Genomic DNA, 12,205 nt, shown 5'->3' with positions numbered 1-12,205 from the left:
TTCGGTCAGTGAAGTAGAACAGATATTCTCTGTACGGGGACAAAAATTTTCTCAAAAATACCTGTGATTTCACACACACTAAAACAGGTAAAAAGCAAAATTACTGCATACCGTGTAGCTGAACATCTGCATCTTCTGGACTGTGTTTTTAAATACTTGTCCCTCCTTCGTCATGTCATAGATTCGCTGCGTCCACAGCCATGGTCGGCATCCGCGAACCGCAGTCAAGTAGGACAACCTTTAAGAAACAAGTGTCGTGTACATGAAAGCTTATAAATGAGCCAGATAAAAAAAAAAAAAAAAAAAAAAAAAAAACTGATGACATGTTTACCGCAGTTGAAATGGGAACCTAACTAACCAAACGGTAACTGACAGATCGGTCAGTGGGCATACCACGTAACACAAATTTCTAAAAAAGCAGATCGAGTTCTGGGGTATTTTCGGCGAACACTACGTCTAGCAACACCATCGTTAAAATCACTAGCCTATGTAACATTTGTACTGCCCAAACTAGAGTATGCATGCCCTATTTGGGACAATAATCAAAATCATAATCTTCCTAACACACTAGAGGCAATAAACAACCGTGCCGCTAGAATAATCTTCTTCGTTTATTATTATCATGAAAGTGTCATCAAACTTGCAATGCTCATCTCTCGAATTTAGCCAACCGGCGTAGCATCGAAAGACTATGTCTGTTTCATAAATTCTATTATAATGTTCCGCACGAGTCACTTATCGTCCCTGCATACCGCACCTCTACCCGCACGAACCACGGAAAGACCACCTATCCTCCGCAAGCCCGTACATCTCCGCATCTATATTCATCTTGCGTGCGCACGGCGAAAGACTGTAATGACTTGCCTGCCGACGTCGTGTTCCATACTTACCCATTACTATTCAAATCATCACTCGAAGCAATATTATGCCCTGTAACCCACTCCCTCAAGTAATGCCCCTTCAATGGAGCACTTGAGGGTGTAATAAATAAAAATAAAAACATTACGAAACCCCAGAGATCGATACTATATCGACGCTAGTTATCATCATCATCATCCGGACTATACCCACTGTAGGGCGAAGGCCTCTCCCATATTCCTCCAATTAACCCGTTCCTGTGCAAGATGCATCCACTTGACCCCTGCGAACTTCTTTACCACATCTACCTACCTAATTTCCTGCCGCAAACTGCTACACTTTCCTTCTCTTGGAATTCAGTTGGTTACTGTTAGAGACCATCGGTTATCTCCTCTTCGCACTAAATGTCCTGGCCATGCCTATTGCTTCTTAATTTCCACTAGAATGTCACTTACTCAAGTTAATCCTCTGATCTACTCTGCACGCTTCCTATCTCTTAACGTTACACCTACCATTTTCTGTTCTATAGCCCTCTGCGGTGTCATCACCTTAAGTAGAACCCTTTACGTCAAATTCCATGTTTCAGCCCCATAGGTTAGTACTGGTATAGGATGCAACTGCTGTACACTTTCCTCTTGAGTGATACCGAAGCTGCTAGTCGTAAAGTGTGAATACCTTCCAAATGCTCTTCATTCGAATCGTATTCGCCTAGTTAATTTCCTTTCGATTACTACCTGTCCTAAGTAGACATATTTGCCTACCACTTCCAGCGCTTCGTTACCTACTGTAAACTGCTGTTCCTTTCCCAGGCTGTTCAACATTATTTTAGCCTTCTGCGTATTAATCTTTAGACTTACCTTTCTGCTTTTCCTGTCTAGATCATTAATCATTAGTTGCAATTGGTCCTCTGAGTCACTAACAAGGCAATGTCATCAGCGAATCGCAGATTACGGATATGTTCTCCATCGACCCTGATGCCTGACTGCTCCCATTCCATGTCTTTGAATACACCCTCTAAGCCAGCTGTAAATAGCACTAGGAAGATGGTGTCTAATTGCCTAACATCTTTCTCTCCACGCCTAACACGCTCTTCACTATGACCTATTTATTCCTTTTCTGTAATTATAATGCCCATGTAGGAGTAGACACTTGAGGGAACTTTGATTCCCTCAAAACGAGTTGTTAATCTGCAGTTGGCTATACATCATCGGTGGTTATAGCCGCATCGAAGGGGGATAGGTAGGGGCAGAGATGTGGGAAATAGTTTGAGAGCTAATTGTATCAATGTCTGCGCGTTTTTGCACAACTTGCGATATACAGCGGTCGGTGTAAGCACTCAGTTATGTATTGAATTGGTTTTCATATGCAGGCAGGTGCGACGTTTTTGTGATAAAGGATCAAAGAGAATGAACGCTTCCACATGAAAGTCCTATTCTTCCTGCACACATTGGGATATACTCTGCCTGAGGGTGCGTGCTGGGTTGTGGAATATATTTTAAGATATGGAATGAGAGGAAGGTTTAGTAAAGCTCTTTCGCACGTTATAATGGCTGGCACTGGTCGGCGCTTTGGCTTTTTCACATTTCCTGTCATGAATGCCGGCTGCAAAGGCGGAAGTCAACCGCATAGGGTTCTACGTCAGAGTGGACGTAACCCGCGACGATGGATGAATATGTAATGCGCTCGACTACGAAGTTTAAGGCCGCGGGTTCGGCTCTAGCCAGATTTGCTAGTTTATTCATCTACCGCAAGCGCCGAAGCTGACCCTTTCTGTCCAATGCGGCATATATATGTCGTAATCTACTGCGTTTCTTTGGCGCTGAGAATGAACAAATGCTTGGAGCATCGCTTGCTCACAAAGCAATACCTAGTCTGACTGGCTGCAGCAAGTCTATATCATTGAGCGAAGATAAAGAGTGTAGTTTCTTTTTGTTGTCATCTGGTGCTAAGGGTAGAGTTTCGCAATAATACCTAACGGGAAAGGGGTGCTGCTCTCGTTTATCACTCGCATTTGGCTTGGCACTCAAATGGCCGAAAACATTGGCTGAAGTTTAGCAACACCCCTTTACTCAAACAAAACCTCCCATAAATGATTTGCCCAGTAGCCCAGTACCAAATATGCCCTCGCCATAAATCTGTCGAAGTCGAGAGAAAGGTGCTATTCAAATTATTTGCCGCCATGCAATGGAAGGCATCGTTGGGAAGCTACAATACAGATGCCAAATCCCCGTTAATGGCAAGAGAGTAGACAAACAAGATGCGAATCGATCTATACCTCCTTGCGTTTCCATGTTGGAGATCGCATTCTTCAAGAATTCGCATTGAGTCAGTAGCGGCTACTTTCGCTCTAGGCAAAAATGAGAAACTCTAGGTTGTGAGGAACAGGCCTTCTGTAAGCATGTGTGTCAATTAAAGTAACAACATGACAGGAAACACACTGGCGGCCGTAAATCGAGAGTGCCTACTAAAAACTGTTCGTAGATAAACCCGATGTTCAGCTCCGTGCACTAAGCCGTCGGAATGACCTAGCGTTCAATATTCAAGGCGCCGAGCAAACTTTAGCGTCCGAACGCACTTACAGAAACTGCAGGTGCGGATACACGCGTTGCGGAACCGTAGTGGTTTATTCACGCTGAGCTTCGAATAATCCTCACGCAGTCATTCAGTTTGACATTCTACGTTGGCGTGATAACTGTCCATGTGCACTCGTAAACTCAGCCTCGAATTGGCCACTCAATCCTCAGTCGCGAGCGAGTTACGGTTAGCCAACAGAGTGCACTGCACGGTGAGAAGTGCGGAAAGTGGCTCAGTTAGACCACTAGTCTAGATAACCCGTTTGACTCACCGATTGAAGCAGCTGCCAAAGAAGTTCGTATCGTCCTGCTGCGTATTCAGCTCAACTCCCATGCACACGCCTGCATGAGGTAATATCAGGATCTGGAAAAATAGCTCGCCTTCTCGAAGTCAGATCAATAAGAATAACCGCAACAATTCTCCTCCTTTGTGTGAAAATATTATTTACTCTGAACATTTATTTACTTTTTTATTCTAAATAATTTAAAGACCCCAGTAATGGGCACCAAGCCACAAGAAGGACATATTAAGCGCGATGTCAACATAAGGTACAAAATACAAATCTGAACGAGGCAGAAATTTCTCGTTATAAAAATGCAAAGCGGCCCAGCGCTTCAATGGTTACAAAAAAAAAAAACGATAGCAGAAAGAAATAAACAGGCACCGAACGGCGAATGGAAACTGGATAATGCCTTATAGTGAACAATAAATACGGCGCACAAAAAACAAAGTGCAGTTGATCGACGTAGGTCAGGTTTGAGCTCGTACTCATAACATTGACCACTGACCTTAACGTTCGTACTGTACTTTGACGTCTGTATTACGAAGATATTTTACGTTCGAGGTAGCGTCTTACAATGCACATTTAAGGATATGTGTAATGTGAAGACCTTGCCGAACTTCGTGCTGCTGTGAAGTATATCTCTGACCAGACTCTTCAAAAATGGGCTGTGTTCTGTGATTCTAAACCTGTCCTACAATGTGTTCAATCGGTCTTGAGCCATGGCGACCATGAGTAACTTGTAGCGGAGGTTTGACGTCTGCACCACCAGGAATTACAAGAGGGTCACGAAATCATCTACCAATGGCTACCAGGCCATAGTGGAATTGTTGGCAACGACTTGGCTGACGATGCTGCTCGATCGGCTCACGATACAAACCAGCATTGTCCAGATACCATTGACAAGAGCCGACGTAGCAAGGTACCTACGACTGCTCGCACCGCTTTTACCTTTTACTTCAACTGCAGATACCATTCGGTTTCTCCGCTATGATGCTACAACGTTGTGTCGCCTGTGGCTAGGAGTGGCGTTTACAAGCGCCTATTCCCATCTGATCGGAATGGCAGACTCTCCATAGTGTGAGCAGTGCGGGTGTGATGAAAGGATTGCACACATACTTAGTGACTGCCCTCAGTTTAAGCGTGAGCGTGCCTTCCTGACTTCTACACTCCGCCGCTTGGACTCTCGCCCCCTTACTGAAGCTAAAATTCTGGGCACTTGGACGACACTTTCATCACAAAGGAAAGCAGTGAAGGCCCTCCTTAAGTTTTTAAAGAACTCGGGGTAGAGTTCTAGACTTTAAAGGGGTCATGACAGCTAACATTTGAGCATAAACTGATTGTTGCGTTTTACTCCACACACGTTAAGTTATATATCCTCGAAATTTGAACCCATTCGGTGCAGTAAATAGTTTTAAAATGAAATTTTATTATAAATATTGAAATCAGATTTCCGGTCTGGCAACCCTTAGCCGCTGATGTCACATCGAAATCTCATCTCTATGTCTGCTATTCGCTGTGTCGGCTGCGGTCTTGCATTCACGCCGCGGATGCTGGTCACTTTTTTTTTTTCAGCCCAAATATTTTATTCGCGTGTTTTTTTTTTTTATTTTATTTTACAAGCCTTGACTATAATCTGCCACCTTAGTGACCCTCGCACTTGTTTCGGGCTTCGTCTAGAGTTTGTCGAGGAGGCCGAAATCGATGGCCTCATGCTGTATTATTTAGGCATACAACAGAAGCATATTATTATTACGTTGTGAGAGTTAGCTTGTTTAGCAACAAAATGCTCCCGCATATAAAAAGGTGCATATCCAACGTTCTCTTCCGCCGTGTGCACAGCGAAAGGGGGGAGGGGCTAGCGTCGTGTTGCTGATTGCTGAGCTATTGCCCGTCGCTCTTTCGGTTCAAAACTAAGAGGAAATCCCAAACACACGTTGACGCAAGAGCATACCTTACGACATTAGATAAGCAGACAAAACTCTTGAATAAGGCGGTATGCTTTGACATGCTGTTATTTCCGCGTGTTAGCCAAACTTAATTATTTTCGGCTTGTAAAGAATTTTTTTTCTTTCAAAACTATGTTCAGTACGTCTGGCCACTGGCAGCGCACGAAAGCAAGCTCCGCCACCGCCGTTTCAGTCCCAGCATCGCAAAACCCAACGCGATTCGAATACGCTTCATTGCCCGCACCGAACAAGAGCCTCCCATCTACCGCCATGTCCGCGTCTCGCCTTCTCCGCAGCCGCGCGCGCGACTGCGACCGACTCCTAAGCCAAATGACGTCTCGTGAGTGCTTCAGCGTAAACACAGTAAACATACACCATTTAGTATTTAGTCTGTGAGCTCTCAACTCCCGCAGGAATGCGCCGACTCGCGTATTACGACTGCCCCCAGCGTATTGCTGATGAGAAGGGGGAACATATAAAGTGTAGTCGCTTGTTTTTCTTTTCCTAACACAGTTCAGCTACAGACCAGCGCAGCCTTTCAAGCCGTTAACTCATCGGGTGCCAAGTTCTCGCTCGGCCTCCGATCACGGTCCGACCAAAACAAATCGGGCGACCGTCCGCTGATCAGTTCCATCGGCGTCGCGAGGCCGAAAACCCCACACTACGGTGATGAGCGACCGTTGGTTGGGCTGGCGTTGAACCGGTGTAATGCGACAGATCGTGCGTCGATAAGCAATGGAACCTAACCGGGCAGATCACTGACTGGGACCGTGCCTTATACTGAAGAAAACATGCCTTACTCTACATCGCTTTCGTGCGGTAACATATCTTCATTGAGCACATCTGTATGAGGGACGACTACTATGGCAATCGTCATGGAGGAAGGAAAGAACTTAGGAGAAGCCCTGACGTCATTTTTTTCAAGCCGGCGCGGCCGCGCCGCGACCGGACGCTGCAACGTCTCTCCTCCTCTTTTACCCTCTGTATTTGTTTTTCTCCGAGACGCTCACGTACCTAGGACCCTTAACAACACTGTTGCTAGTGGCCCGAGTTTTCATAGCAACAGCGTCGCCGTTGCTAATGGCCCGACTTGGCTAACCCTAAATTTTGACGTCACTTCCGCCACATTTTTTCTAATGCACTTTCTCTAGTCTTGACAAAGTGTCTTCCGTAATCCCCCCCCCCCCTCTCTCTCTCTCTCTTGGTGTGCGTAAATACGACTTGATTTCTTTTCCGCTCTGCAGTACTCATGCCCTGACACTATTCAGCGCTTCCATTTCATAAAAAAACGACGGTGGTAGGGGGATGCCACTTTCACGAATGATGAAGAGAGAAAGATAAAATAGTTAGAATAGAACTAGTGCAGAGTACCGAAGTGTGACATCACCCTTCGTTTTGATTACTGGTGCTATGCCACTTTGGACGCGTTTTGAGAAACTCTGAAAGAGCTTCCTGGGTAATCAGACGAACAACTGAGATTTGCAAACCTCTTCAGTCTGATTTGTGCTTTTATCACTCTAAAATACTCTCTATGTTCCGAGAGCTCCTGCAGATGTCACGGACCATCAAATGATGAATTCAGTGAACTCTTCGGACATAAGAGTAGGTAACGGATGATGGCGCCATAAATTTCATTTTGTTGATTTTTATGATTAGTCAGTTTATGCTTGCTGGCCGATTAGAAACCTTTGCAATGTGGAAATCCCCATTATTTTAGCCCTTATTTAGCCGGTGAGCATAGCTATCTCCAAACGCCACAGACGAGCAGTGCAAGCCAGCATTGTTTAGCGAGCATCTAGAATACCAGCGTAGACTAATCGACCGGGCTGTATAACCGCAGCAATTGCAGCTGCTTTAAACTAACAGCTCCAACTAGCAAGACCGCCAATATCTCTGTTGACTTTATAAATGTTTTTCATTTATTGTTGCAGCTCTCAGAAAGTCGATTGAAGTTTGTTCAAACGGTCCTGCCTTGATGTCTTCAAACATACGCCCTAAAGGCTTCCTGATTTTACGCAATCACTTGATTGCAAATTAACTTTTTTTTTGCATTGCTTATTGTAGACTTTCTTGGACCAGAGTCCCTGAATGAAATGGGAGAATTTCGTGTGTCGTATTTATATAAAGACATCGTCAGCAACTTACGGGCCATGGTGTCCACGAAGCACTTCTGGAGCCCCTGGAAACAGCTGAAAGGTTTGTGAGGATTTTCCCGCATAAATCGTTCTATCTGGTCGATGAATCCATCACTGTTCCGATGGAAAACGTCCATGTAGTACTCCAACACGCGTGCATGGAATGCAGGGGTGAACAGTTTTCTTTTCTGTCTCCAGGGCTCTCCTCGACTTAGATGAAAAGAAAGCAGTGGGAAAAAATTAGGAAGCGCTCTCCGGTTATCAGTACCACAAAATTACGAAAAGAAAACAGTGCTATATACCGTCTCTGACAAATGTAACCAGGCGGCGGGGCTTGCTTGTCCGCCGAATATAGTGGAGCACTTACGGCATTCGTAAAAATCAAGATCATGTACCAACTAACTCGTCAAAAAGTACTGCTAAAGTCGGAAAGGTCTCAAAATTCAAGAACGATGTTCTTGCACAAATTTCAAGCTTAATAGGTAACGCAAGTGCTTCACTCCACGGCTAAGTCAATAAACACTCAGTTTCTTGGCTACTTTTGGCAAAGATTGTGCTTGACAAGCGCTCATAAATGTCGCAGACAAATAGCCCATATTTTTCAACGTAGCAAGTAAGGTAGCTTCTAAACTGAAAAAGAAAATTGAGGTGGACACCTTGCATATTTTGCACCTGCCGCGGTGGTGCAGTGATTAGAGCTCTCTACTTCTGTGTCCGAGGATGTGGGATCAAATCATGGCCGCGGCAGCCGCTTTCTGATAGAGCGGAAAAGCAGGGCTCCCTTGTGCTATGCGATGGCAGCTTGCGTCGAAATTTCCGAGCCCTCCACTACGGCATCTTTCATCGCCTGGGTCGCTTTAGGGGCATAAACCCCCATAAACCAAACCAAACCTTACAGATTTTGAAATAGTTTCCTGAGCGTCACTCGCATCTTCGAACCGTTACGTGGCTTCGTGCTGTCAGTTTCTCAGTATGTAAATTTAAATTCGACGCTTGTGATGTTTGCGCGTGGAAAGACAGCTTGCTTTACGCAGTGCTTGAATGGATTGTCAGCAGCTTATTAGAGACAAAACAAACGTACAGATAATGCTGCGCGTTACTAACCTGGTGAGAAGGTTGTTGGGCCCCAGCCAAGCAGCGATGAAGTCGTACATGGGTGGCTTTGCAAGGTTGTCCTTACTAGAAAGAAGTGGCTGCAAATAATGCATCTCATTTAATACTGGGGGAAAAAAAAATCTGGAACAGTGTTTTGTCAAATCATTATTTTTCTTTCTGGTTAATGCTTCTGCTTCTTTGATTCCAGTTAAGCAGTCTTGTCTTTATTAACGAAATCTCCAAGTAACGCTGCCTGGTGCTTAAAAATAATAGAGGGCACTTTGGACCCCTAAAGTGGGATGAGGCAAAAGCCATTATAGCGCGGTGGATCGTAGCCCTCCACTACGGCACCTTTATCTCTCTCTCTCGTATTTCACTCCCACCTTCCTCCCTTCCTTTACGGCGTGGTACATGTGTCACCGGAAAATTGTGACAGATAACTGCGCCTTTTGTATCCTGTAAATCAATTCCGAACGCCGCTGATGCCTGTTGTACTAACGCCTCCTAGACAGCTGGTTCTGCTTCTGTTCGCTGTGTGGTGCGGTGTTCGAGGAAGCGCCAAATGAGAGGCGCCGCACGGACGCCTGAATCGGACGCCCGGCTCGGTCAGCTTCGTATATGCATGAATCGCCTGATGACGTCATGACTTGTCGTAACGGCACAGCGCGCGCAACTCGTCGAACATAACCAGCATTTCATTGAACGCATCAAAGTTCACCGGCGTTCTATAATTCGTTTACAGTAAATGAAAGGTGCAGTATCTGTCACTCACGGAATCCCGCTATCATTCTCACGGTAACAAGTGAAGTTATGAAGAGCGTTTCATGATGAGGAGCATGACGCAGTTGGTAAAGCGCTCGGTGGGGATCCAAGGGATGGACCTTTGATTCCCGGTGGAGACAAGGTTTATTAATTTATTCCCTCGCTCTCGAAAGCGTGGCACCTCTGATAACAATTCTTTCTGTCGACGCATTAAGCATTAAATGCGTTGCCTTAATAAATCTTATCTGTAGCCAAGAGCAGCAAAATTTTAAGAGGAGAAAAGAGTGTCGATCCTGTCACGTATGTGGTCAAAATATAAAATCCTGGTTGAATTAGTCCTTACTGGTTTTTGCGTTCTCTTAACCATTCAGACAATCAGACAGCAAATCGCCGAACTAAAACTAGGTTTGCTCCTTACACTGTCTCTGAACCCTCCTTTATTTTGGCACTCGCACACTTATACAATTCAGCTTCTTTGTAAGTGCAGTGCCCTTTACACCATCGGCAAAAAGAAAAAGAAATCTTAGACCATATATTTTTGCAACACAACTTTAACATAGAATTCTCAGACATCACGTGTTGATATTCGAAGTTTATGTCAAGCTTTTCTAATCACTAAAACTTCCACATCACACACGTACCATGTCCGGTGAGAGAAGCCATTTCACGAGATTAAGGCGAAAGTCTTTAAGCTCTCATCGTTGTCAGCAGGAGCTGTCCGCAGAGCCTGCATGTCAGCAGAGAGTGTCACGCTTTCGAGAGCGAGAGTTAAAAATACATTAATAAAATTACGGGGGACTTAAGCGACTACAGTAGTGAAAGGCGAAATCCTGAGTGCCGCATTCTGCTACGCAGCTGACCCTAATTAGTCGTTAATTATTTAGTAGGAATTTATTAGATAGAGACTCATTAAATGTGCGAATAATTCAATCAATCCCTAATTAGATAATTAAAAAATACCTAATTAGTCATCAATTAGTAATTATTTCGTATAATATTAGTAATTGGTCTTTTTTTTTTACATATGGCCACATAAGGCAACGCATTCACTCACAGTGTGGTGGTGATCACTGATTGGTTGAGAACTCTATGACGTCGTCCCGCCTCGGCCAATCAGAGCCGCCGCAAAAGCGGGACACACTTCGTCCATGACAGCATGAGCCATTAAAGGCTTTCGCCTTATTAAAACTTGTCTCCACAAGTAATCGAACCTCCTCCCTTATATCCCCCGCCGAGCGCTTTACCACTGCGCCACGCCCCGTATTTTGATTTCTTTTTTGACGGTCAACAAAGTACATACATAAATAAAAATCACTTGTCTACCTAGGCTTAAGCGATGTATAAAAACTTTTTCATTTTCATCCATCCTTCGATCACATCCATCCACTGAGGCTGCTCAGGCTGACTAAAGAGAACATCTCTGAGAAATGTTACACTTTCAAAGAAGTTGTCCCTGACCGATCGTACATCTTCTTCTGCATGCCTAAATTCCACCCGCGGATTTAGAAGAGTATTTCACGATTCGGGGGGTGGTGCACGCAAAATGATCGTGAAACGCTCTGCATAATTCCCCTTGTCTACCATAAGGATGACAGCGGGATTCCGCGAGTGACAGATACTGCGCCTTTCCTTTCCCGTAGAAGAATTATAGAACGCCGGTGAACTTTGATGCGTTCAATGAAATGCTGATTGCGTTCGACAAGGGACGCGCAATTTACCGTCACAGGTCATGGCGTCACCAAGCTGACCCCTCTGGGCGTCCTATCCAGGCGTCCGTGCAGCGCCTTTCATTTGATGCTTCCTCGAACGCCGCACCACACAGCAAACAGAAGCAGACCAAGGTGTCTGGAAGGCGTTAGTACATTAGGCATCAGTGGCATTTCAAATTGATTTACAGGATAGGAAAGCGCAGTATCTGTCACAATTCTCCGGGGACACATGTACCACGCCGTCTTGTCTGTTTTGCGCTACAATATCGCTATGTTCATGCACCAACAAGCCCAAAAAGCTACGCTTTTGAAAAAAAAGAAAGGAAGGTGGGAGTGAAAGAAGAGAGGGAGATAGAGGTGCCGTGGTGGAGGGCTATGATCCACCGCGCTATAATGGTCTCGCCTCATCGCACTTTAGTGATCCAAAGTGCCCTCTAGATTTTTTTCTAACCACGTAGAGAAAAGTAAATCTATGGAAATTTGGTCTTACAAAAGACTATCAGCTGAGCATAGTTCTTAAGCATAATATGTTATTAGTTGTCATTCTAGACAAACGCAGGCGAACCTGAAGACGAACACCCTTTTCTTTTGTTTGTTGACGTTTTTCTCTTTTTGTGCCTTTCACCGACCCTTATTTATTCTCAGCGTTGAATAAAGCGCGTTTGTTGCTAGTAAGCGCTTGTCGTGTGTGATCTTTCCTCAGTGTGCTCGTCTATTGAGGTTTAGCATCCACTATGAATCGTTATCAACAAGCCCAACTTCTTACCCTTGTTGATAGACATGTTATTTGCTATTGTAGTTTCTTCTTTGAACCGGTGATTTCTTTGAGGCTTCAGAAACACA

At 44.7% G+C, this 12,205-nt stretch overlaps 1 protein-coding gene across 1 annotated transcript in view; it reads right to left on the bottom strand.

Moving 5' to 3' along the window:
- Window positions 1-12,205, bottom strand: part of LOC146183625 (cytochrome P450 4V2-like) — a 35,703-nt gene that overhangs the window by 15,714 nt on the left and 7,784 nt on the right. The window contains exons 3-6 of the mRNA XM_084608731.1: window positions 8,901-8,989; window positions 7,807-8,006; window positions 3,704-3,773; window positions 112-238 (exon numbers count right to left, since the gene is read on the bottom strand). Of these exons, the coding sequence (XP_084464857.1) occupies window positions 112-238; window positions 3,704-3,773; window positions 7,807-8,006; window positions 8,901-8,989 (486 nt within the window). The remainder of the gene's footprint in view (window positions 1-111; window positions 239-3,703; window positions 3,774-7,806; window positions 8,007-8,900; window positions 8,990-12,205) is intronic.

Source organism: Amblyomma maculatum, chromosome 7, assembly GCF_055883805.1.
Source record: "Amblyomma maculatum isolate TAMU_Amacu chromosome 7, ASM5588380v1, whole genome shotgun sequence".
Taxonomy (NCBI): domain Eukaryota; kingdom Metazoa; phylum Arthropoda; class Arachnida; order Ixodida; family Ixodidae; genus Amblyomma; species Amblyomma maculatum.
The sequence above is the reverse complement of the archived record's forward strand: the minus strand, read 5'-3'. Positions and strand labels throughout refer to the sequence as shown.